This window comes from Bos taurus, chromosome 26, assembly GCF_002263795.3.
Source record: "Bos taurus isolate L1 Dominette 01449 registration number 42190680 breed Hereford chromosome 26, ARS-UCD2.0, whole genome shotgun sequence".
In the NCBI taxonomy this organism is placed as follows: Eukaryota; Metazoa; Chordata; class Mammalia; order Artiodactyla; family Bovidae; genus Bos; species Bos taurus.
The window spans coordinates 30,456,895-30,484,377 of NC_037353.1; the positions used below are offsets into that span (position 1 = coordinate 30,456,895).

The following is a 27,483-nucleotide window of genomic DNA, read 5'->3' on the forward strand; positions in this document are numbered from 1 at the left end:
TAGGATTGGTAACCTTCTAAGAGGAAGAGAGAGAGAGAACCATGTAAGGATAAGTGAGAAGGTGGCTGTCTGCACGCCAGGAAGACAGCTCTCACCAGTCTGACCACACTAGCACCCTCATTTCAGACTTCCAGCCACTAGCCATGAAAAATTAAATTTCTGTTGAAAAAATAATTTTTCCCCCCAAAACTTTAGACTTTTAGATTTCCAACCACCAGCCATGAAAAGATAAATTTCCATTGAAAAAACTCTCCCGCCAAAACTTTAGACTTTTTATTTTGTATTGGGGTATAGCTGCAGTCCATGGGGTCACAAAGAGTTGGGTACGACTGGGCAACTGAACAACAACAGCCGATTAAAAATGCTTTGGTAGCTTCAGGTGAAGAGTGAAGGTACTCAGCCATACATATACACGTATCCCTTCTCTAAATTTCTGTTGTTTGAGCCACCCCATCTACGGTAGTTTGTTACTAAGACACCTTGGATTCTAAAAGCGGTCCCTGATCCCATAAAAGGGTTAAGATCCAGAAGCCCTGAGGAGCTCCAGGGTCTCCTCCTGAGCCAGCCAGCTAAGCTTGAGATGGCTGTGCCTCTACGCACCCATCTTCATGAGTGTCCAGTTGCTGTCCATCTGCTTGGCAGCCTGGAGAAAGTAGCGCCCGTCAGTCCACATGGCCGCATGTTCTTCTGTGACGATGGCTGTGCCTGGAGGAGGGGAGCAAAGGAATGAGAGAGGTTCCTGACAAACACCTAGAAGCTGCCCAGAATGGCAGCAGGCAGGCGAGCACAGTGAGAGGCCCCAGACTCCGTTTGGCCCCCCACCCACCCCCACTTTGAGGGGAGCAGGTAGGCCTCTGACTCCAAGGAAACCTCCAGGCAAGAGAAGATGGTACCACTGACAACCAGCTGTGGCCCAACCGCTGAAAGCAGCAGTCTGGAGGCAGCCCGGGTACTGGTCCCTGCATAGAAAGGACCCCATGTGCATGACGTGAGTCAAGGCCAGGAGGACAGAGGTCTGTGGACAGAGGGCCAGGAGTGAGCTGGAAATGGTTCCTGCTCAGCAATCACAGCCACCTGCTCCAACAAACGCCCCAAGGGAGGTGTTTTGCCTTTCCCAAGAGAGACCACCTGGGCGCTGTGAGCATTCAGGGAGATGCAGGGAGTTTATATCTCCACCTCTACCCACCCTCAGCTCCCACAGGCCCAGAAGAACTCAGGGTTTTCAGCAGAGGTGTCAGCCTAAACCAGATGGAATGTGCCAACCAACACATGCACCTACATCAATGGAAGCAGTGCGCTAATTGTGAGGAGAGGGGCTCCCGTCAAACCCAGCCACTTAAGAGGATGGGAGCCTGAAGGGGAAACCCACCCTGAAACTCAAGGGCGCAACAGCTCTTGGAAAATTAATGCAGCGTGCCAGTGTAGCTCAACATTAATCTTTATTATTCAAGTTGAAAGGGAAAGGGGAGAAACCAAGAGTTAAGCGCTTAGAGAAATACAGAGGACCAAAAAGCGAAGGAAGGGGTCCTGAGGATGCCATTCATGTCCCATTTCTTATCTGCAGTGCCAGTTACGCAGGGGTATTCATGATATACTTATCTGTGTGTATGTTATATTTAATAAAAAGTTCAACAATATTTTTTTTGGCTGTACTGGGTCTTCATTGTGGCAGGCAGCCTCAAGAGCCTGCAGGCTTCCCTGGTTGCAGCAGGAGGGTTTGGCTGCCCCAGGCATGTGGGATCTTAGTTCCCCCACCAGGGATCAAACATGCATCCCCTGCTTTGAAGGCGAATTCTTTCCCACTAGATAACCAGGGAAATCACCCAAGACTGTTTTTAAAATAAAATTTTTTGACTTGAAAAGCAAAGAGTCATTAAAAAGAAGCATCATTAACACGAGAGAAGAGAGTCACTAACACGTAAGCTTAGGAGCTGCAGGCGCCGGGACCACGCCCCCTCTGCAGAGGGTCAATGGGGACGTCTGGTCTGTATTTTCTCTTTGGTTCTGTATCACAGACTGAAACTGGGTCCAGTTATTTTAGGGAGGCGAACACAAGTACCACAAGGACAGAGAGAGAATTTAGTGACTCACCTGCAGAGCCATCAAATCCAGAGACAAAGGCGCGCCGACAATCACACGGAGCAATGTACTCACTCTGGAAAACAGAGAGGTCAAGAAAGTGGACCTTGATCAGTCACAGCCCAGCAGGACCACAGAGGCTGGCAAAAGCTGGGCACCTTCCTTCAAGGAACTGACAATCTAGCCGAAAAGGCAAGCTGAACATTAAAAAAAAAAGATTAGTGCACACTATAGGCGACCCTAATTAATTAAGGGCTAAAAGGGCTGCTCCCTTGAACCTCGATTTTTTTCACCTGGAAAACAAAGCAAGAGAAATAGATCCAAACCGCTCTTTCCTTGCTGAGATCTTACTCAAAAACAATCTGATAGCCTTCTCCCTTCCTTGCCACTGACATTCAGGCATCTGTTATTTTTCTGAAAAGCCTGAATTTCTGTTTTATGTGCCAATAACTCTCTAACTTAACTCTCTTTAGCTATCAGCTTATTTCTGAACTTCCTGTCTGTATCCCCCATCCAAGGCAGTGTCACCAATCTCTCCCACGCAGACCCTGTCCCTTCCTGTTAGGGAACAAATGCTTCCTCCAACCCAGAAGGCTTCAGCAAAATAAAACGTCATGTTCAAATCCAGGTCCTCCCCAGCCTCTGAATGGAATGGGATCAGGGAGAAGAAAGTAAGAGGTTCCATTCCTGGGGAGAGGGTACGAGGCCACAGTGTGTACTTTTGTGCCAGTAAGGCACAGAGACTCAAGGAACTTGTCCAAAATCACACAACTCAAAAGGAGCAGAGTCAGGATTTGAACCTGGGCAGTCAGCTCCAGAGCTCAATTCAAGCCCTGTGCCACACTGCCCCACTAAATACATCATCTTGCATCCTCAAAATGACTCTCCGGGATAAGACCAATAGCAAATTAGAAAATTGAGGTTCAAAGACAGAATCTTTAAGTAACTAACAGGCCAGCAGCAGGGCCAGGATCTGATCTGCTTGAGCCCAGAGCTGCTGTTGCTTCTGTCAGCAGGTTGTTCCTGAGCTAAAGGACCTGGCAGGGTTAAGAATGCTTAGGAGAGGGTGCTCCAGGGGCTAAGATTCTGTGCTTCCAGTGGAGGCGGCTCAGGTTTGATCCCTGGTGGGAGAACTAAGACCCCCAGTGGTGCAACCAGAATGCTCAGGATAGAGAAGGGCGGGGAGGGTAGGCACTGGCTGGACCCGAGGGCATTTGGGGACAATCAACACAACATAGGGGGGAAACTGGCTCCCGGGTTTCATTCCTGCCACGTAGATGAAAGCCTCCCCTTTCACCAAGGCAGTCATAATTGCAGCCTCAGACCAGTCACAGACCATGACCCACAGAGATGCTGGAAAGGCCACAGAGAATCACAATGGCAGCATGAAGGAGCTCTGTGATCTCTGAGCCCCAGCTGCCCTCCAGCAGGCCCAGTTACGTGCTCTGATGCATCTCCCCGGCTCTCTCAGCCTCAGTCCTCACTTCCACAACGGGTCGTTTCAGATGGTTGACTGCAACGGCAAGCAAATGTTTGATCCCCGAAACACAAAGGAACATTGACCAGATAGCACTAAGCACACAGAAAGAAATGGCCACCAGCATCAATGATGAACTGTAGAGTCCTTTGTTTATTAACCCAGTAATTATTGAGTGCAAGACTAGAAAAAAAAAAAAAAAGGCCAAGATGGGGGAGTGGGTTCCCACCCTTGTCCAAGTTCTGTTGTGAGGAATAGCAAGTACAGGTTCCGCACAACTCACCAGAAACCTGAGGGTACTGCACATACACAAGAGAAGAGATGATACCAATGTCTCCTTCCTGTGTGCTGAAAAAGCAGGAGAGAGGCTGGGAAAACTAAACCCTTGTGCTAACAATCACAGCACACAAGAGGACACAGCACACAAGAGAGAAGACCCGGAACGGACACGTGAGTGACAACAGGTCCCCTTGGCTTGGGGCTCTCCCGCTTGACACACAGCAAGGACTGGGGTGAGGGGCTGGCAGAGAAGAACTGCTGACCTTGATCTGGCTTGGCTCTGGCACACAGGGACAGAAGAGTGCCCGCTCCCAACCTGGGGAAGCCTGGAAGGAGGCATGGGGCCCCCAGGGGTTTACCTAGAGTTTCTCTGAAGAGAGGTGGAATTAACAGCAGGTGGACGAGTTTGGTTTGGGATCAAGATGAGGGCTGGGGTAAGAATGTCTAGACATGACCTAAGTGGTCAACATGCCAGAAAGACATCGCTGACCGAAGCTGTCACCTTCACACCAACAAGGCTAAGCAGATGCCAGACAAGCACTGGCCCAGGCCTCCCCCACTTTCCTCAGCCATGAGGCTGGCAAAGCCTGGGAACATTCTCCCTAGAGAGCAGCAAAATGCCTAAAATACGCCAAAGCCTTAGCATACTAGGGAAAAGGCTCAAAGAAACACAGCCATTGGCTTTTTCTCCAAAACTATAATGTCTCTCCATCTTTAATACCCCCATCCAAGCCTCCCTCATCTCTACTTGGACCACTGCCCCTGCAATCCACTCTTAACTCACAGCGAGCTTTTCAAACTGTGTGTGTGTGTATATATCATATTAGCATGTGTCTATGTGTGTGTGTGTATATATTAGCATGTGTGTGTATATGTGTGTGCATCATAATAGCATGTGTGTGTGTGTATATGTTATGGTTTTCAAGGGGATGCATGCTTAGTCATGTCTGACTCTTTGTGACCCTATGGATTGTAGCCCACCAGGCTCCTCTGTCCATGGGATTTTCCAGGCAAGCATACTGGAGTGGGTTGCCATTCCCTACTCCAGCAGATCTTCCTGACCCAGGTACCAAACTCATGTCTCTTGCATCTCCTGCACTGGCAGGCGGATTCTTTACCACTGGCAGCACCTGGGAAATCACATCTTGTTAGCAGCATACTTACAACCCGTCAGTGACTTCCCAACACACTTGGGGTAAAATTCAGACCCCAGCACAGTCCCCAGAACATGGCTTGATCAAGCCCTGCTCTCCTCCCAGAACGGTCCTCCGACAACCCACCCATTCACAGCACTCCAGCCACACCACCTGCTTCTTGCTCCTTGCACTTTCCGATCTCACTCCTCCTTCAGGGCCTCTGCACACGCTCTTCCTTGTGCCTGTCAAAGCCTCCCTCTCATCATGGCACGGCTAGCTCCTTATATTTCAGGTCAGCTGTTGCCTTCAAAGAGAAGCTTACTATCCAGCTCCAGGAGCCACGCAGCCTCTTCTGTGTCTCGGTTTAGCACGTGCTCTCCTTCATGGCTCCTTCATGCTGTTACTGCACTGTCCTGCCCACCAGAATGTAACACCAGGAGATCAGGGTGTTTGTCTGTCTTGTTTGTCACTGTCCCTGAACAAGGCACAGGCCCACAACCAATACTTGTGGAATAAGTAAACAAGCAGGAAGAAAGATGAACCTTTCTTCATACTTCAGACTTTAGCCACCTCTTTGAAAATGGGGGAAAAGCTCCGAGGCAAGAAATGGAGGTGGCCTCTAGAAACTGGAGAAGACAAGGAAATGGACTGTCCCCAGAGCCTCCAGAAGTCACCAACCCCTGCTGATTCCAGCCTTCCACAGCTGGAAGATAATAAATGTGTGCCAGGATAAGCCACTAAGTTTGCTACAGCAGCAACAGGAAGCTAATGCTTTGTCCAACAGGAAGAAGACCAGAAGGGATTATAACTGGGGTTCTGAACTCATAAGCCGTAGGGTACGGCAGGTAAACTAAAAGAGTAAAGCAGGACAAGGGACTGCCTTTTCTAGAGAGCAGCTCCTACTCAGCTCTGATTCCTGTCATGCTGCTGTGTGGGCTCCACCTTCAGTATTTCAGGAGAGGCTAAATAGATGTATGTTCGTGAGATACCATCCCATTTTTAAATGTTGGCATCTAATTCAAACAATGAAATAACACACAGCCAAATAAAGCGTATCAGTAAGCTACAGGAAAAAAAAGAAAGAAAGCCTCAGCCGTATCTCATAATCCAGCTCACACTTGCCCCTTTCCACAAGCTTTCTGACCTACCCAGCTTTCAGAGACCTCCCACATCTCTGAATTTCACAGAACCATCCACATTGGCATTGATCCATGCCCCCCACCCTGGGTGATGATAACAAATAATACTGGCTAAGACTGCATAGTTGCCAGTAACTATCTTCATTCCCCCTAATTCTAATCTTAACAGCAGCTCTGGAAGGTATCATCCTACCTACTTATAGGTTAAAAAAAAAAAGAAAAGAAACAGCAGCTCAGAGAAGTAAATTACCTACTTACCTCCCCAAGACACCACTGCTCTAAAAGCAGAGCTGAGATCTGATCTCAGGTCTGACATTCCAAAGTCCATGCCCTTGCCACATTGCCAAGCAACATCTTTTATTCTGTATAGAGACTGCACATCTGGTCTGCACAATTGGATTATAAACTCTGAGGGAACCAGGAACACAGGTATGCCCCCCATTCACCTCTATGTGAATTCACCTCTTTCATCAACCATGTGACAGGTGACTCCCACACCCAGGAATCAAACCTGTGTTCAAGCCTGGCTTCCGCACTTACTGGCTGGGTAAACCTTAAGGTTCAATTTTTCATCTGTAAGGCAGGGATGATAAAAACACCCATGTGGGAGGGTTGAGGTGTAACATAAAGAAACTAGCACATGCTAAGCTTTTGATAAACTACAGCACTTATTACTACCAGATGATGACCTAGACCCTATGGGAAACATAAGAAAATATCTTCTCAGAGTGGACAGTCCAGCAAACAAAATAAGACAGGTGTCAGTGAAACATCAGCCCTAATAATCAGCACATGAATTATGCTGCATATGCAGTATGGTATCTGCTATAGTTTCAAACTCAGATGTGCTCTGAATCCTTCAGGCCAAGCTCAGAGGTTAGACCTGGCCCACCACAGACAGGTGAGGAGAAGCAGGAAGGTAACACAGGGAGGGAGAAAGTTCAAGAAGGCCCAGAAGCAGAGGTTTGTGGCAGGACAGTGAACGATTAGCCTGACTGCTGAGGCAGAACGTTCTAGGGAGTGGCAGCAGAGATTCCTGGAAAGGCAGGCTGAAGACAATGGTCAAGGACCTCAAACACCACACTTAGAGGCTTGAACTTTCTCCTGCAAGTTCTAGATAGAGAACAAAAGTTCAAGAGTGGGTAGTGACGTGACCAGAGCTGGGTTTTAAGAAGAGTGAGCAACATGGACACATGCAGACTGAACAGGGCAAGCAAGGCAATGGCTGGGTGCCATGGTAAGCATGACTCAAGTTACGTGAGCCTGTGCGGGGTGACATCTGTGCCCCCCACTGGCCCTTCACCTCCGTAAGCCATAAGCCTGGCACAATGCCTCAGATATATGAGGCTTTCAAAAAAAATGAAACCGAAAGACTAAATGGCTGTGTGTGCACAGGAAGTCCCCGAGTTCAGACTGTGAACAGAGATGAGAACCACCAAACTCCAAACACTGAGGTAACATCCCGTCCTCAGTATTTTCGTCTCTTTTAAATGAAACCAAGAGATGGGGAAACAGTGGAAACAGTGTCAGACTTTATTTTTGGGGGGCTCCAAAATCACTGCAGATGGTGACTGCAGCCATGAAATTAAAAGACACTTACTCCTTGGAAGGAAAGTTATGACCAACCTAGATAGCATATTGAAAAGCAGAGACATTACTTTGCCAACAAAGGTCCATCTAAGCAAGGCTATGGTTTTTCCTGTGGTCATGTATGGATGTGAGAGTTGGACTGTGAAGAAAGCTGAGTGCCGAAGAATTGATGCTTTTGAACTGTGGTGTTGGAGAAGACTCTTGAGAGTCCCTTGGACTGCAAGGAGATCCAACCAGTCCATTCTGAAGGAGATCAGCCCTGGGATTTCTTTGGAGGGAATGATGCTGAATCTGAAACTCCAGTACTTTGGCCACCTCATGTGAAGAGTTGACTCATTGGAAAAGACTCTGATGCTGGGAGGGACTGGGGGCAGGAGGAGAAGGGGACGACAGAGGATGAGATGGCTGGATGGCATCACTGACTCGATGGACTCTGAGTGAGTCTGAGTGAACTCTGGGAGTTGGTGGACAGGGAGGCCTGGAGTGCTGCGATTCATGGGGTCGCAAAGAGTCGGACACGACTGAGTGACTGAACTGAACTGACTGAACTGAAGTCAAGGTAACAGGAAAAACACTGGATAGCAGTCCAAAGAGTCAAAGATACCCTTTCCCTACTGTACAGTCACTGAAAATGGTTGGTTTCCCATCTAGGACTTCATTTCCCAGACCCCCTTGCAGCTAGGTGGGGTCCCGTGACTGGTTCTCACCAATGCAGACTGGTTGGGAAGTGCTGTCTGGGTCAGGGCAATGCAAGACGGATGTGCCCTGTCCATACTACTCCCCTTCCGCCAGCTGGAATGGTGGCATCATAGGATGGAAAATGCCTGGATCCCTGAATCACCCCTCTTTCTAGTGGAAGAGAGTCACCCACCAACCAGGAGCACCCACTCTGGACTGCCAAAGGAACGAAATAAGGCTCTATATACAGCACCGAGTCACTGCAACTTTGAGATGTGTTCCCACAGCAAACATTACTCCAATTAAGACAGTGGCTGAAATCACTGTGGGATAAAAATCACTACCTCCACCCCAGGAGAGAGCCTATTTAAGAAATAAAAAACAGGAAGCCAACTCCGGGAGGAATGGGAGTAGAATCCAAAGAGTCTAGGAAAATCTGATTCATGTCTTCCAGAAGGAGGAACCATAAACACAGCCAAAAACTCAAGTTGGCGGAGTCAGCCCTGCCAGAACGTGATCTTTTGACTAAGCTGTGCCCAAAAGCAGAATGAGGGGCCTTACAGAAGGAGGGGATGAAGAGTTCAGATTTCTCAAAGGTGGTGCCAGGGCAGTTCTGGCCCCAACCAATGATTCTCCTGGTTTGGGGCCAGCGGTGCCCACAAATCCCAACATTTGACTTCGACAGTACAAGAAGATTACAAGAGAAAAAGGACACATCCTTGCTGTAAAAGTCCCTCAGGGCCCAAACTCATTAACACCAAAACCCTTGTTCTGAATTTAAAAGAAAAAACCCTTAGAGTTGCTGAGGACAGAGAAGAGCAGACCCCTGGAGCGCCAAGACCTTGCACAATCATGCATTTGGGATGCTTATTCTCTCCAGCAACAGTGTGTGGGTGTCTGCATTTCTGGTTTGGAAAGTACACAAAGGACAGAATTCAAGATTCTTCTTCCTTTCTCCAACACCCTCCCTCCCTGACCCAGAGGAGAAATCCCATCAGCCCAGAATCCAGCCTGAAAGGAAACAGCCGGGGACAAGAGCCCCAGAGAACAGCAGCCCCTCTATTACTGAGGAGGCTGCTGCGGCAGGTCACAAGCAAAGCCAGCCCTTCTTCCTGGCCTCAAAGTCCTGGCGCGGACCCAGGCCCCACTTCACAGTCATCCCAGCTTTGCCCTTCCTCTTCACGGACCCGAAACAAGAACGTGGGTCTTCTCATTTCTTTCTGTGGATGGCACCACAAACCCTCCCAGTCTCCGAACTTCCCCATTCCCTCATTCATCTGCCTGCAAGGTTCATGCTCAGTCTATCTGCTGCTGCTGCTGCTAAGTCGCTTCAGTCGTGTCCGACTCCATGTGACCCCATAGACGGCAGCCCACCAGGCTCCCCCGTCCCTGGGATTCTCCAGGCAAGAACACTGGAGTGGGTTGCCATTGCCTTCTCCGAGTCTATCCACTGCTTCTCCTCTAAATCCTTCCCTTATTCGCTGCTCCTAAGGACAGCACCAAAGTCCAGGACCTCTGCACCCTCACTCCAGGATCCCGCAATGACCTCCAAATAGGGCTCTCAGTTCCCAGTGTCTCCCTTCTCCAATCTACACTGAACACTGCTCCCACTGACTGATCGCATCACCCTCTTGTCCAAAGACCCACAGTGGGTCCCTGCTACCTTTAAATAGGAATGTGAACATGATGCAATTCCATCATGCAGCCTTCCTTACCCTGCCAGCTTCAAATATTCTCTCTGACCAATGAGCTCAGTCTGCACTTTACCTAAATCTGTGCTGACCATTACAGTAGCCCCCAGACACATGTGGCTACCAAGCACCTGAAATGTGGCTAATGTGACTGAGAAACTAAATGTTTAATTTTATTTCATTTCAATTAACTTAAATTTTAAAACTGATGCTCAAGACTCTATTATTATAAATTTTTTTAACTATGTTTGGAAAAACTTTGGCACCTAAGTCCACTTTTCAACTGTAGATCTTATGAAATCTAAATACAGATCAAATATTTCCAATGAACAGTCTACACTCTACACTTAAGTTGAGATGTTCTGTAATAAAGTAGATACCGGAATTTAAGCCCTAGTATAAAAAAACGAATGTAAATTATATCATTGATGATTTTTATACTGATGATGTGATGAAATGACAATATGTTAGACATACTGGGGTAAAAAAATTGTTTCACTGTTTCTTTTTCCTTTTTTCCACCATAAATATTAGAATTGTTAAACTACATACATGCCTCACATATTTCTATTGGACTGACTGGGTTCTTCCCTATGAGATTTACTAGTTGAACTTTGTATTATATTTGTGACAGGGGCTATCTACTCTTTAAGGGAACATTTCCCTTCATTCATCACTATAATAGTAATAATAGCAACAAATATAGAGAGACTTATTAGGTGACAGATACACTTTAAGCATTTATATCTTTTAACTCATTTAATCCTAGTAACAGCCCTATGAGATAGGTATGTCACTATCCCTTTTTTGCTGATAGGGAAACTGAGACCCAGAGAGTTTAACTACCACTTAGGAATTTGAGGTAACTAACTTGAGATCAAGCAGCTAGTTAAGTGACAAATCTGGCACCAGAACCCAGACAGTTTCTAGAGCCCATACACATACCAATATGCCAACTGCTGGCCCTCTACTTAGCCAGTACCCAATACTTAGCCCTGTTATGGCAGTCAGGAAACATGCATCAGACACACAAAACACAGCTTCTCCTGCCTGGCAAGGAGGATGGCTAGGCTACAGCAATAGAAATGATAGTCAAAGATTATAAAAGAAAAATGGGGGGCGGGTGTGGTGAAAGAGAAGAGGACAGCAAGAGTCCAAGAATATAAGTTTATGAGCCTAAACAGTAACTTCTGCAATGAAAAATCACAGCTAATATCAAGCAAGCTTAACTTTCTGTTTTCAGGACATTTTTCCACGATTAGAGATTCAGCTTTCTTATCCATGGAGGGGCCATCCAATTCTGAAATTCCAGACCCATTATAGGAGATGAAACACTAAGTGGAAGCCTGGAACATCACCTGGGGTTTGGCCAGTGTCGCTGCCATTCCCAAAGGTGAATAAGAAATTACTTTGGGCCTATTTGTTGTTATTTAGTCACTAAGTGGTGTCCGGCTCTTTGCGACCCTATGGACTGTAGCCTGCCAGGCTCCTCTGTCCGTAAACAGGCAGATTTTATCCTAACTTTAGGCAAAAGAAAACTGAAACACCAACATCACAAAGTTTCCATACACTCTTAAGTGGAAAAAATCTTCAAAGGTTGAAGCAAGTAATACTAACAGGTCACATCTTTCCATACAATGAGGCCTCACCTGGAGGTGAAGGTTCACAAATAAAGCAAAGCTATTAGGAGTTTGGCTGGGGCTCCATGACAGCTTGTGAGACTCTGAAAGGACAGACCCGATTTCAGACAACAGTGTGCGAGGCTGTGAGGGTTAATATTAGGTGGCCTTGACTGGGTGAAGGGATTCCCAGATAGCAAGCTGGTAAAACATTATTTCTGGGTGTGTCTGTGAGGTTGTTTCTGGAAAAGATTAACATTTGAGTTGGCAGACCCAATAAAGATCACCCTCAGATATACAGGGGCAGCATCCAATCCGTTGAGAGTCTAAAAAGAACAAAAAGGAGCAGAAAGGGCAAATTTGCTCTCTCCTGTTTGAGATGAGACATCCATCTTTTCCTGCTCTCAGACTTCAGCATTCCTGGTTCTCAGGCCTTTGATGTGAAAACATCCCTGGTACCCTCTGCAAGCTGAAGAACCAGGAAAGCCAGAGGTGTAACTCCAGTTCAAACCGAAGCCTGAGAACCAAGGGAGCTGATGTTATGTGAGCCACTGCTCAAAATATCATAATCTCTCTCTCTTTTCTCTCCCTCTCTCCCCATATGCATGCGTTTGGTTCTGTCTCTCTGGAGAACCTTACTGATACAGGGACTTACGGAAGACCCTATACCAACTGCTACCTGATGTGCTCCACCATCCCACCCAATACTGAGATAGGACAGTTACAGTCATATCAATCCAGGGCAACTGCCTGATGCTTAAAAGGCAAGAGAATGAAAAACACCACTGATGAATCCGGCAGAGAATCCATGTGACCTGAAGCCCAAGTCCAAAGGCTGAACTCTGGGACAGACAGGAAGCAGGTAAGGGCCCATCAGAAGTACCCAGGCAGGGGAAGAAGAAAGGAGTTCCCTGAGGATAAGGCCAAGGTCTGTCCTTCTTAAATGGTGGATGCCTGCCTCCTTTGCTACCTACACTCCTAAGGCCCGACTTGTGCTAGCTCTGCTACCTACTCACGTTCAGTCCTCAGTCAAGACGAAAGATGAAACTCTGAATCCTGTTCATCTAAACAACAGAGGCGAATGGAAGAATTCCATTACCAAATCCCCACCCTAAATCCCACGTCTCTCTCTATCTCCCCACTGCCTACTAAACTTAACATTAATGTACCCGGCCACCACGTCTTCCCACATCCAACAACTCCCTGTCCTGCTTGATCTTCTGCTTCTACACTTAACACCTGCTCTCCCACCTCCTCCTTCAACCTTTCAACCACTTTCACTTGCCAGATTCTCCTCTTCAACGGCCTCTCCTCTTTACATACTATTCTCCCCTTTCTCTCCCCTCTTCAAGGAGCAAGTTCGAACCCATTATTGTATAGAAACTGCTACTGAAGATCAACAGACAAAGGAATTCCCTGGAACATGGAGTCCCCTACTCCACTCTGAGATGACTGGAAATTCCACAGACATTTAAATCTGGAAAATGCTGAGTATTTCATCTGCTTCTTAGAGTTACACAGTGCACCCTAGTATATCAAAGGCTCTGAGAAATCCTATGGTTAAGAAACTGTTCAAATGGACACAGTTCCTGTGCCGAGCCCTGGAGGACACACTTAGATGTGGTTTGACAACTAGAATCCTAGAGTACAAACACGCTGAGGGGGGAAAGGAGGAAACCAAAGGAGGGGTTGATGAATCCCATCAACAGCCCATCTCCACTCAGTACCTGATGGGCGTCTCCCGACGGGATGATGTAGGCCTGGATTGGTTCCGTCACATACTCCAAGTTCCTCATGGCTTGTCTCAGCTGCCGAAGCAGCTCTGAAGTTATCTTTGGAGCCATTCTGCTGTCTGCAACAACAGGGAGAGTTTGTTCCAAAACCAGTCAGACTGCCCCCACGTAACTCAATGACCAACTGAGTTCCAGAGAGGTACGTGGTATAAAAACTGATGATCTACACTGAAACGCCATGATCCTCCAAAGTCCATAGTCTACCCTGGAGTTCACTGTTGGTGCTGCACATTCTATGGGTTTTGACAAATGTATAGTGACGTGTACCTATCATTATGATTTAAGAGTTTAATAGTTTTCATTGCCCTAAAATCCTCTCTGCTCAGCCTATTCATCCTTCCTTTCTCTCCTCCAATCCCTTGATGTGACTAATCTTTTTACTGCCTTCATAGTTTTGCCATTTCCAGGAAGTCACACTGTTGTAATCATACAGTATAAAGCCTTTTCAGATTGGCTTCTTTCACTTAGCAATGTGGATTTAAGGTTCCTCCATGTCTTTTCATGACTTAATAGTTCATCTCTTTTTATTGCTGACTATTATTCCATTGTCTGGATGTGCCACAGCTTATTAATATTTATCCATTCACAAACTGGAGGACATCTTGGTTGTTCCCAAGTTTTGGCAATTTTGAATAAAGCCGCTATAAACATCCATGTTGTAGGTTTTTGTATGGACGTAAGTTTTCAGTTCCTTCGGCTAAATACCAAGGAGCATGACTGCTGGATCATATGGTAAGAGGATATTTGGTTTGTAAGAAACTACCAAATGTCTGCTAATGTGGCTGTGCCATTTTGCATTGTCACCGTTAATAAATTCACTGGTCCACATCCTAGGCAGCATTTGGTGTTTTCAGACTTTGGGATTTTACCAACCAATTTTTCAAACAAACAAAAAATACTTGGCTTAACCAAAAACATCCTAATGCACCATCCTATAAATAATGGAGAGTTATATTGAGGCCATTGTACTACAGGTTATCTTTAAGAATTTATACCCTGAGCTTCCCTGGTGATCTAGTGGTTAAGAATCCACTTGCCAATGCAGGAGACATGAATTCAAGCCCTGGTTGCAGAGGCTCCCACATGCTGCAGATCAGCTAAGCCTGCCTGTGTGCCACAACTACTGAGCTATTGCTCTGGTGCCTGGAAGCCACAACTACTGAGCCCAAGCTGCAACCACTGAAGCTCACACGCCCTAGAGCCAATGCTCTGCAACAAGAGAAACCACTGCTATGAGAAGCCCACGCACTGCAATGAAGAGCAGCCCCCTCCTACTGTAGCTAGACAAAGCCCAAGTGCAGCAAGGAAGACTCAGCACAGCCAAAAATAAAATAAATCAATAAATCTGCCAAAAAAAGTGTGTACTCTGACTCATTGTAGCTTATAGTCTGCTAGGTATGGACCTCTTTTTTTATTTTGGTTCTTTTTCTTTAACAGTTTTATCTGGTGCTTCTCCATCACCACCACCACCTTGGGCTATAAAAGCCTCAGTCTCTATGGTTATCTCCAATAGATTCCCCTACAGGGTATAATACTAATCTTGGGACTCACTGGGAAAGTGCCCCATCTTATTCATAATCTGCAAGGGCAGCTTCAGTTACTGGCCTTAGGGCTCCCACTCAGAAGTTTCCAAAAGACAGAAGTTTCCAAAAGAGAGAGACACCAGAAACAGTCCTGTTCATGAATCAAACATGTCCATGATCCCTGCATTACAGTTCCTTCTAAATACTTTTCAGAGGGACATCCTTTCCTTTTGTCTGTCCTACTGAGCCTATAATTTCTTATGTACATAAAAAAGAGGGATCAGAAGTATCTAATGACCTAAACTTATATATTAATACCTCCACTGGGTTCAAAATAAAACCTATTGTGACTTCACAAGCTTGCTAGCATCCGAAAACTTTATTATGATGTCTTTCGGGGTTTCAAAATAAATTTGTGCTTCCGAATCATATTTCTGAGCAATTTAATATTTTTAAAAATCAAGCAAAAACGTAGACATCCTTTGGAACAGTTCCAACCTTGGTGGCACATGACAGCTACCTAGGGAGGAGTACAGCCTGAGCATCTGGAATTTTAGAAAGCAACTATATGATAGAAACCAGTGTATTTTCTTTTGACATCATTAATTTCCTGTTCTTCCAAATAGAAGAATGTGACTTCTATTTGGACACATCCTGATTTAAGGATTTTGCTGGCACTGACTAGGTGTTTATTGAGCTGACTGTAGTACGGATCAATAGTATCAGTTACTAACTTCATCAGTAAAGTCAACAGACCCAATGGCAAGCACAAAGTCTTCAGTTATAGGTGGCACTAGTGGGAAAGAACCCGACTGCCAATGCAGGAAACATAAGAGACATGAGTTCAATCCCTGGGTCAAGAAGATCCCCTGGGGGAATGGCAACCCACTCCAGTGTTTATGCCTGGAGAATCCCACAGACAGAGGAGTCTGGCTATAGTCCATAGGGTCACAAAGAGTCCAACACGACTGACATGACTTAGCACGGCAAGCACACACTGAAAACCATCAAAGGCAAGATGGAGCCGGTCAAGGACATCTCTGCTTCCTGGTCAACACAGCCTGCTTCCTCAGCACGCACTCTGACCTTCATCACCATCTCTTGCCTCATCAATACATTCCTCCTCCAGACTGGCCTCCCTCAGGATCACCAGCATCCTTAGTTTCACTCCACTACAGGGGCATCTTCACTCTTTCCTCCACAATGCCCCCTGCCACCCTCACCACTATTAACATCTCCCCTGAGCCTGCCTTCCTCATCCTTCGTGCCCCTCACATTTGGTCAGTGTCCTCGGTCTGATGCAGACACGTCTTTGTCACTTGTATGAGACTCAATGCAAAGATTCCCAATACCACAGCCAGAAGATAGGATGGCTGTGGCTGAGGCAACAAATGGGCTGTGGCCATGGAGGCAGCTATCATGGAGATGGACACAATGAGAAAAGGTGGCTGCAGGACAGCAGGCCTTACAAGTGAGTGAACGGGTGAGCAGCTAGAGTTGCGGAGGAGACAAAGCAGGTATAATCACGAGACCCAACCACTGCGCAGGCAGCTGAAATGACAGTCAGGATGGAGGAAACGAAAACCATGGCTGTGATCCTCATAGGCTAGTTTTTATGAGGATTAAATGGACTGCCATGTGGAAAGCATTTAGAAGCAGTGCCTGGCACATAGTAAATGTTGTGTTTGCAATTACTAGAGGTAGATACACAATTAACTACAGTAACTATGAAAGCAATATGAAAAATGGTGAGAAATGGTGGCTATATTGCTTCTCCTTAAGGCGGGGGCCATGTCATCTTCATCCCTGAATCCATGTATCTAGCCCAGCATCTCATACACGCAAAAGCTCACTCGAAGATGGCTGAATGAGTGTCACAGCTCTGTGCCTATCTTTTCAGACTCAACATAACAGCGATGAATCTTCTGTGAAAAAAAGCTAGGATCCTAGAAGATGCCGTATTTTAGCATCTGCTCATTCCACATCCCATTACTTTTCAGAAACGTTAGAAGCAGCCAAGAGCTAATCAGGGTGTGCAGAGACGTGGGGAGCCAAGAACAACAAACCTAGTACGTGATGTAAACTTAGCGCATACATTGCCAGGTATTTTTAAATCATGCTCGAAAAAGAATGACTCATTTGAAAGTCTCTTGCATATGTGGATCTGCGTTTAGAAATAAGTTCCTAAGCCTTCAACCTTTATCACAAACAAAAGACTTTTCGCTGCTTGGAATTACATGAAGAGCACCCCCTATTTACCTCACTGGGTGGCTAGAAAAATTTAACATGACAGCCTGTGTGTAAGCACCATACACGGCAACGGATATGCTGTAGAAGCTCAAGAAATATTACTTCAATCTGAATCTGAAGCACCAGCTGGGATTCCTACACGTCTTGTTACGAGAATAGAAGGGGCTGGTTTACTCCAATTTCGGCATCTTAGCATTTTCACAGATGCCAAGCTGCTCCTCCAGCACCCAGAGCTTTAGAGTTTGTTGCTCTGTCCCACTGCTGAGCAAGGGCCAAGAACTTTACATACATTAGTGGTTAATCCTCATAATAATCCCTGCCCAGGGAGGTTCAACTCTTCCCATTTTACAGATAAATAAACAGAAGTCAAATACTTGATGACCCAAGTCAAGTGGGTCATCAGGATAAGGACCCAAGGATTCAATTACCAAGCCCATGCACTGATACATCATCTTATCTAGAGAACATAACAGAGGCAGCTCTCTTAAAGCAACTCTAAAACCAAAGGAGTCAAAACAAGTGGGCTCCAGTTTCCAGCTGGAATTTACAACCTCAGACAACTGAAGCTCCCTGAAGCTCTATTTCTTCATACGTAATAAAAAGAAAGAGAAATTCTCACCAAACTCTAAATCCAATGGTTCTATCACTTTTCCCTTTCCTACTTCCTCTTCTCATTCCTTCCTCTCCTTCCTCCAGCATGGCCCAAAATGTGTTGGATACAGCTACATTTTTAAAGAAAAAGGACCTAAAACTGCATATAGTTACAGCATTGATCTTCCAAAGAGAAATCAGTTATAGTTTCTAATGTGCTTCGTGGGATTGATCTTTTTCAGTCAACTACAAGGTAACACTGTAGTTCTCCTGGGTAGTCCAAAGAAAAGGGACTGGAAATACAGAAATATACCACTTTTTTTTGGAATTTGGGTTTCTGGCAACCCAACAATATAACTAATCAGTTCTGGGAAGAGGATATGGTTCCAGAAATTTTTCCCCAGAGGATTTTCCTGAATGCCTGTTCAATTTATAAAGCACAGTAATGCATTATAGACTTATTTCATAGTCTTAAGATGAAAACTGAAAGCCAATCTCTAAGGATGTCAATAAATTATATTAGAAATTAGAAAAATCAGACTAGAACTTTTTCAATAACAACCTATCTCTACCACTACCACCACCATCACCACCATGCCAAGAACAATGAATTCAAAAACCATCTCTCTCTACTTTCTACTGAAAAAAGTAACATATATATGTTTATACATACACACACACACACACACACACACACATATACATAAAATACATACATACACACAATAAGCAACAACTCAGGAAGCCAAAAGACAAAATGGTTTTTAATTTCTGGGCATACATCCCCTCAGCCCTAGTCATGATCAATTATTAATCGCTTACCCTCCCTTCTCTCTCAACTTGGTGCTGAAGTAGGGGAATCTAAAATCCTTCTGAGATGTTCCATCTAAAGTAAGAGGCAAAATTATTACCTGTTTCCACACCTGGGTCTCCAGAGTATGTCAACTCGTTAGGTTCAATTATTCTTAAATTTTTCAGCTGAAAATCCTGGTAATTTGCCCTAAGGAAGAGAAAAAATAGGCTATTGCAGACTTTGACCTCAGTAAACGTGGCAAGGTTTAGTCAGAGAGGAACATCAACTTGACTAAGCAATTTTCCTTTATGAGATGGAAAATCTCTCACCCCAATATCAGTGATGAAATAAGTAAGTTTCAGATAAAACATCACCATGGCAGGTAAATCTCAATTTCAGTCTCTAATTCATGAATTTTCTTCCACTATAAGCAGATCCTAAATTCATACAGAAATGCAAATAATCCAAAATAACCAAAACAATCATGAAAAAGAACAAAGTTGAAGGATTCAACCCTTCCTGATTTCAAAATTAATAAAACTACAGTTATCAAGACAGTGTGGTACTGGCATAAAGATAGCCTTATATATCAATGAGGGCTTCCCTGGTGGCTCAGTGGTAAAGAATATGCCTGCCAATATAGGAGACATGGGTTCAACCACTGGGTCAGGAAGATCCCCTGGAGAAGGAAATAGCAACCCACCACAGTATTCTTGCCTGGGAAATCCCATGGACAGAGGAACCTGGCGGGTGGTTACAGTCCATGGGATCACAAACGAGTTGGACACAACTTAGCGACTAAACAACAACAACCAGATCCACCTCCTAAGAATCTGTATGCAGGTCAAGAAACAATTCGAACGAGACATGGAACAATGGACTGGTTCAAAATTGGGAAAGGAGTATTTCAAGGCTGTATACTGTAACCCTGCTTATTTAACGTACATGCAGAGTACATCATAGGAAATGCTGGGCTAGATGAATCAAGCTGGAATCAATAGTGCCAGGAGAAATATCAACAACCTCAGATATGTAGATGATACCACTCTAACGGCAGAAAGCAGAGAACTAAAGAGCCTCTTGATGAGGGTGAAAGAGGAGAGTGAAAAAACTGGCTTAAAACTCAACATTCCAAAAACGAAGATCATGGCATCTGATCCCACTGCTTCATAGCAAAAGATTGGGCGGGGTCGGATGGGGAGGGGCAGGTGCGGAATGGAAACAGTGGCAGACTTTATTTTCTTGGGCTCCAAAATCACTGCTGATGGTGACTGTAGCCACAAAATTAAAAGAGACTTGCTCTTTGGAAGAAAAGCTATGACAAACCTAGACAGCGTATTAAAAAGCAGAGACATCACTTTGCCGACAAAGGTTCGTATAGTCAAAGCTATGGTTTCTCCCGTAGTCATGTATGGATGTGAGAGCTGGACCATAAAGAAGGTGAGTGCCAAAGAACTGATGTTTCTGAACTGTTGTGCTGAAGAAGACTCTTGAGAGTCAGAGTCCCTTGGACTGCAAGGAAATCAAACCAGTCAATCCTAAAGGAAAACAACCCTGAATATTCATTGAAAGGACCGATGCTGAAGCTGAAGATCCAATACTTTGGCCACCTGATGCAAACAGCTGACTCACTGGAAAAGACTCTGATGCTGGGAAAGACTGAGGGGAAGAGGAATAGGGGGCAACAGAGAATGAGATGATTGGAAGGTATCACCAACTCAATGGACATGAGTTTGAGCAAACTCTGGGAGATGGTGAAGGACAGGGAAGCCTGGCACGTTGCACCCCATGGAGTTGCAAAGGGTAGGACACGACTTAGGGACTGAACAACAACAACAACATCTAATGGAGAAAAATACAGTCCCTTCAACAAATGATGATGGGACAAATGGATATCCACATGTAAAAGAAGGAAGCTGAACTTCCACCTTCACACCACATACAAAAATTAACTCAAAATGGATCACAGACATAAATGTTTTCTTAGAAGAAAACATAGACATAAATCTGCCTGACTTTGAATTAGGCAATGATTTCTTAGATATGACATCAAAAGCATATGCAGCAAAAGAAAAACAGACAGGACTTCATTAAAGACTTTAATGCTTCAAAGGATACCATGAAGAAAGTGAAAAGACAACCCATAAAATAAAATATTTGCAACTCAAATATATGATAAGATTCTGGTATCCAGAGTATATGAAGAACTACTATAGGGACTTCCCTGGTGGTCCAGTGGTTAAGCAACCACCTGCCAATACAGGGCACAGGGGTTCAGTCCCTGGTCTGGGAAGATCCCACAAGCCAAGGGGCAACTAACCCCATGAGCCGCAACTACTGAAGCCCACATGCCCTAGAGCCTGAAATGAGAAGCCGCTAAAATGAGAAGCCCATACATTGAACTAGAAAGCAGCCTCCACTCACCACAACTAGAGAAGGTGGCACCCAGCAACAAAGACCCAGCACAGCCAAAAATAAATAAAACTTTTTTTAAAAAGGACTATTACAACTCAACAATAAAAAGAAAAATATTAAAACTTTTAAATGGTCAAAGACTCCAAATAGACATCTCTCCTAAGAAGATAGAGAAGTGGCCAATAATCAACATGAGATTTTCAGCATCATTATTCATAAAGGAAATGCAAATGAAAACCACAATGAGATACCGCTTCACACCCCCTAGGAAGATTATAATGAAAAAAAAAAAAAAAAAGACAGTAACAAGTATGGGCAAGGACATGGCAAAATTGGAACAACCAGAAATTCACTGGTGGGAATGTAAAATAGTACAGTAGCTTTGGAAAACAGTCCAGCATTCCTCAAAAGATTAAATACAGTCTTAGCCTATGACCCAGCAATTTCACTCCTAGGTACATACCAAAGGAAACTGAAAACACAAGTCCACCTAAAAACTTAACAACAAAGTTCACAGAAGCATTATTCATGATATTCAAAAAGTAGAAACAACCCAAACATCCATCAGTTGATGGATAAATAAAAGTGGTCTAAACATACAATGGAATATTATTTGGCAATAAAAAGGAATAATTACTGATATATGCTGCTGCTGCTGCTAAGTCACGTCAGTCGTGTCCAACTCTGTGTGACCCCATACACAGCAGCCCACCAGGCTTCCCCGTCCTTGGGATTCTCCAGGCAAGAACACTGGAGTGGGTTGCCATTTCCTTCTCCAATGCATGAAAGTGAAAAGTGAAAGTGAAGTTGCTCAGTCATGTCCAACTCAGCGATCCCATGGACTGCAGCCTACCAGGCTCCTCCATCCATGGAAGTTTCCAGGCAAGAGTACTGGAGTGGGTCACCAGTGCCTTCTCCAACTGATATATGCTGTAGTAATCAGTAGTAATCCAACGTAGTAAAGCTGGAAAACATTTTATGCTAAGTGAAAAAAGCCAAAGACGATCATATATTGTATGATTTCATATGCAGTGTCCAAAAGAAACAAATCCATAGAGAGAGAGTAGGCAGTGGGTGCTTAGACGTAGGATGGAGCTGGAAATAAGGAGTGACTGCACTGTGTACAGGGCTTCTTCCAGGGAGGATTAAAATGTCCTAAAAACTGATCATGGTGATGGTTGTACAACTCTGGGAATATTCTCAAAACCACTGAATTGTACTTTTTAATAGGTAAATTGTGTGGTACATGAATTATATCTCAATAAAGTTGTTATAATATTTTACAAAGTAAAAAACCTCTTTTCCTTGGACAGAAAACAAGTCACATTCTTACCTGATTTCCCTTGACTTCATATACCCATTTAAAAGACAGTGAGCCAAGGAAGTCAATTTCTCTACATACTCAACTGACTGGTTCACACACAGGACAAGAGAGCTGGAGGGAAACTATTCAAAAGCAGCCCTATTATTCACTTTACATGAGAAGAAACAACTCGCCACAGGCCATAAACATTAGGAGCTGCAAAGACAAGATGAGAAATCAGTCTGACAGGTGATGTTCCCAGAGAACTTGAGTTCAGGCACTCTCTGTCAGCATCACCAACTCCATATTCCTGTAAGGATCAAAGGAGCCACAAAGCAGCTAAACATTAAAACAATCATGCTCCTGTCATATCCTGTCTCTGCAGAGTCCAAAATCCATCCACCCTTCACTAACTTGGACAGACACATTCTCAGGCTCTCGGAGCAAGGTTATCATTAAATATTAGAGCTAGAATATACCTGAGGGATGATCCAACTCAGCTCCCACCTCTAGAAAGAAATGGAGAAACAGAGATCAACAAATTGCTCAAGGCCTCAGAGCTATCTGATGAAACAGCTAGTCTAGAACTAGAGTCTAGGCCTCCCAAGGTTCACTTCAGTGCTCTTCTCCTGCCCAGGACTTCTTCAGCCTGTGGCTGTTGTTTAGTCACTATCGTGTCTGACTCTTGCAATCCCATGGACTGCAGCCTGCCAGGCTCCTTTGTTCATGGGATTTCCCAGGCAAGAATACTGGAGCAGGTAGCCATTTCCTTCTCCAGGGGATCTTACCCACCCAGGGATCGAACCCATGTCTCCTGCTGGGCAGGAGATTCTTTACCACTGAGCCACCTGGGAAGCCCCTTCTCCAGCCAACACGTTCTCGATGTCATGATGTGCCATAAGATGAGTAAGAGGAAAGAAGCATGCAGAGAACTTCCTATTCAATCTATTTATAAGATGGTTATGGCACATTTTTCTCCCTCTCTCTTTTTAAAGAAATCCCAGCAGTGTTATTACCCTCCCCATGCCCCCAGTCTAGGATGAGAATCACACATGTATATCACTCAGGATGGGGCAAAACAAGGACCAAGATGCTCAGTCATGTCCTGTAAGGTGAGACAAGGGTAGAATGGAACAGATTCTAGGGTGAAGTGGGCAATGTTATTTTTGCCTATCCAGAATCCAACCCTCCCTCTTTTGGTCAGAGCACCTTGGTTTTCCTTCTGAAAATGTCTCTTCTCCACTTTCAGCCCACAGCGTTGGAAGAGTCTCACCTGTTCACCCACCAAGTTCTGGGATCCAGGCCCGCTCAATCCATCCTTCCAAACCAGCGAAGGACAAAGGATCGATCCATCCTTCCAAACCAATGATGAACACAGGATCAAATCGGTCCAGTGAGGATCAGATTTGGAATTTCTGCTCCAACCGTTAGGTAAAAAGACCCTATTTCTGCTGGGGCTGTCAGACTACAATTGTCATAATCTGCCAAAGGAGAAAGTCTGCCTGACAATGAAGCCAACACTAAAGAAATCAGAGCCAAGAAGTACAAGAGAGAAACCAAGGCTGAAGCTGGTGTGGTTACCTGGACTCAGCTACATTAGAAGCTGGCTCAACCCCTTAACTAAGTCAATTTGAGTTCAGTTTCCATCATCTAAACCGAGTCATGTTTACAGTGATAGCACTCAAGTTCTGCCATTAGGGGAAGTACCTGGGGCAAATGGCCCCCTTCTCTCAGCTCTCAGTGGCCTCCTGTGTGAGGTAAAGAGGCTCTCTCAGTTGATGCCTAAAAACCCTTCTATCCCTAAAATGTTGTGAGTCTATGAAACCAGCAAAGACCAACTTGGTCCTCAAAGGCTACTTCTCAGCCTAGGGCCCTAACTCAGGATCCACTTGTCTGAACCCACCTCCAGCACTTAACACACAGGCAGCTCCTTCCCTGTGCAGGTTAGCCACACATCAGACATCCTTTCACAGGGTGCGCAGGTTCTCTACTCATCTCTAACACGCTGTGGCAAGGCCAAGTTCAACTCAAGGTCGGCTTGGGATCCCTCCACTCACAAACACAAGCACAAGCCTTGGTCTGTGTTCAGCAAGTGAGTCTGCCCAGGCTGCGAAGCCTATTCATTCAAGTTTCAGCTGGTTAGAGGACGGCTGACCTCCTGTGGATTGCCAGGGTGCTTGGCTTCTGACCTTTGTGACCCTCAACTTATCTCTCCCCCATTTTGTTAGCAGCCTCCTCCCATTTTGTTAGCTGCTCTGATAAGTATTCCCTGGGTATAGGGGAAGCACAGGCTGCACCCTGTTAATGTGAGACCAGGGGATTATCCTTCTCACCTCCCTGAATCCAGGGAGAACCCAGGGCAGGTTACCGGTGGGACTTCCCTGGAGATTATGCCCAAGTATTATTCCCTAGCCTCTGAAAACACTTGGGTGGGGAAGGGCCCGCGGTTGCCTATCCTTGTGGCGGTGACAGATCAGTAAGGCGAACTGCAGGTGTCATACTGTCAGGGTTGTAATTTGAGGATTACCCCCCAGGGTAGAGGGGCGAGGGCAGGGCTCGCCCGCCTTCCCGAACCCCGAGAAGAGCCAGTAGGGGTCAACTTCCTGCCAGAACGGGCCTTCTCACCCGGCCGGGGAAGGGGCGGCGATGGCCACCGCCCCCTTGGGCCGATAGCCGCAGCTCCGCACACACACACGTCCGGGGACCTGGCTTGGGCTGCCTGGGGGTGCCCGCGACCGCTGGAAACCAACCGGAACTTGCCCGGCTGCATAGTTCCCTCCCCTGTGGCCTCGCTCGGGGGGCTCCAGCCAGCCCCAGCCGGCGCCCGACTGCGGTGGGCCGCACGCAGCTCCTCACCCGCTTGTCCCTGCCCTCCGGGGTGCAATATGCGTGCCCAGGCCCGGGGGGCCGCGCGCTGCCCGGACGCCGGATCCCCGGCAGAGCGCCCTCACCTTACTCGCGGTGCCTTTCTGGAGGCTGCCATTCGGCGGTGACGTGCCGGGCCCACGTCAGTGGAGCGCAGACCAGCTGATCGCCGGCGGACCTGCAGGAGCAGAGGAAGCCGGCGCGCGCGCCAGGCCGGCCACGCCCCTCTCTGAGGCGTGCGCCCGCGCCGCGGCCCCGCCTACCCCAGGCCCCGCCCACTCACCCCGGACCGCCCCATTCCTCTGAACCCATCTGCGTTCCCATCCCAATCCCCAAGCTTGTTTCCTCGCGGCTAGTGAGGGAATGGAGGCCGTGCCGTGGCTTGTGGTTTCGGTTCATTTTTCTCGCCATTCCCCAAAGAGGAAAAAGAAGGGCTTTGTCGGCCGAAGGGGCTGCAGCGGCGCGATGAGCTGCCCTTCAGGGATGTTCTAGCTTTTAGGAGGAGGACGTGCCCAGTTCTGAAAGTGCCTCAACACGATCTCACTTCCTGAAGCGTAAGCATATTCCCAAAATCAATTTTACAGGCAAAAGCCAGCTGCTCACTCCACTTGGATAGCTAATAGGCATCTCAAACTTATGTCCAAACGGCACTCCTGGCCCAACGCACCAAAACAGAACCGTGCTCCCGCAGTCAGTGGATAGATGTTGGAGGCATCCTTGCCTCCTCTTTCACACCCTACATCCAGTCTGTCAGAAAATCGTGTTGGTCCTATCTTCAATACAAATCCGTAATCCAGCCTCTTCTTCTCACTACCCCAACCTGTCCCCCCTCCAGGTCTGTGTCGTACCTTCTCACCCTTGTGATTGATTATTCTGGCTTCGCTAATACCACCGGCATCTGCACAGCCGAGCCTAAACTTACCAGCCAGGTCAGCCCTTTCATGTCTGAGATCATGTCCTTGCTCTGCTTAGCACTTTCTGTTGGTTCGTCATTTCATTCAGGGTAAAAACTCTGCTTGACTTGTCCCTAACCATTTCCTTCTGATCTCACATTGCTCACTCAGCTCCAGCAAAACTGACCTCCTTGCTTTCTTTGAAAAAGTTGGGCACACTCATGCCCCAGAGCCCGTGGACTTGCTCTTCCCCCAAATATCCAGGCTCCCTTCCTCACCTTCCCGTCCTCTTGCCTTCAAGTCTTTGCTCAAGCATCACGTTCTCAACAGACCTACCATGCTCACCCTATTTAAAATTGTAACTCCCCCCCAAATTCCTAATCCCCTTACCCTGCTCTGTTTTTTTCCACAGCACTTACTACCTTTTAACATGATAAAAAAATATATGTATGTATATATTGTATTCTGCCCCCACCTTATACACACACACATCATAGCCATTAGTGCAGAAATGGTGTCTGTGTTGTTTAACGATGAACAATACCTGACGTGTCCTAAGTTCTCCTTACATATTTTCTGCTTGAATGAATGTCCCCAGAATGTGCAGTACTCAAGGGTAGGGACGGTGGCTCTCTTGTTCATTGTTATGAACCTGGTGATTAAACCAACACTGGGAACAAAGTCAGCACTTCAGAAACATTTGCTGAATGAAAGCAATCTACACCTCTTCCTTTGACCTTGGTGAAGCCCTGATACATCTGTAGCAAGCAGTTACACTGCAGCAAGAGCTTGGAGTCCTAGTTGTTATTCAGTCAGCATCTAGACAAGCTAAATTAGGGCCTGTAGAAAAAGTATAAAAGAACTAAAAGATGTGGCGCCTTGGAAAGTAGCAGATGTCTGTTTCATTTCCCCAAATTTATGAAGCCAAAAAAAAGATTGTAAATAAAATGACTGGTTCCAGCCCACATCTGAAAGATGGTGGGAAAGATCAAGTTGTAAGGGAAAAAAAAAAATAGATGTCAGAGAGACAGATTAAGTGGAACCTAAAGGGAGCAGGTATTTCATAATCACATCGCCTAGAGTCTGCTCGAGATTTATCGCATCTGGCTTTAGGGGAGAAAGAGAAATGCTTTGTGTTCTCTGAACCGGATTTGAATTTCTGTTTGCAGGATAACAAAGCATCCCTCCCCATCTTGAATTTCTTTCAGGAGAACCTCAGGGAGAAATTGTTGAGCCGAATCACCAGCAGAGGGTGAGAACACTGGGGTTATGTCAGGCTCTCCTCCCATCTCTGAAGTCCGCACATGTCTGAACAGTCACGTTGACTAATACTTACTTTGTGCCTCGACCACAACAACCCAAGGAGTAA

At 45.9% G+C, this 27,483-nt stretch overlaps 1 protein-coding gene across 7 annotated transcripts in view; it reads right to left on the reverse strand.

Moving 5' to 3' along the window:
- XPNPEP1 (X-prolyl aminopeptidase 1) overlaps positions 1-25,361 on the reverse strand; it is a 51,792-nt gene extending 26,431 nt beyond the window's left edge. Inside the window, exons 1-7 of one of the 7 annotated variants that reach the window (XM_005225732.5) lie at positions 25,213-25,361; positions 23,630-23,837; positions 22,836-22,865; positions 18,757-18,845; positions 13,416-13,540; positions 2,092-2,155; positions 601-705 (exon numbers count right to left, since the gene is read on the reverse strand). In XM_005225732.5, coding sequence (XP_005225789.1) covers positions 601-705; positions 2,092-2,155; positions 13,416-13,532 — 286 coding nt within the window. In that variant the 5' untranslated portion in view covers positions 13,533-13,540; positions 18,757-18,845; positions 22,836-22,865; positions 23,630-23,837; positions 25,213-25,361. 7 annotated transcript variants of the gene reach the window in all.
- Between the last annotated feature and the right edge of the window lie 2,122 nt (positions 25,362-27,483).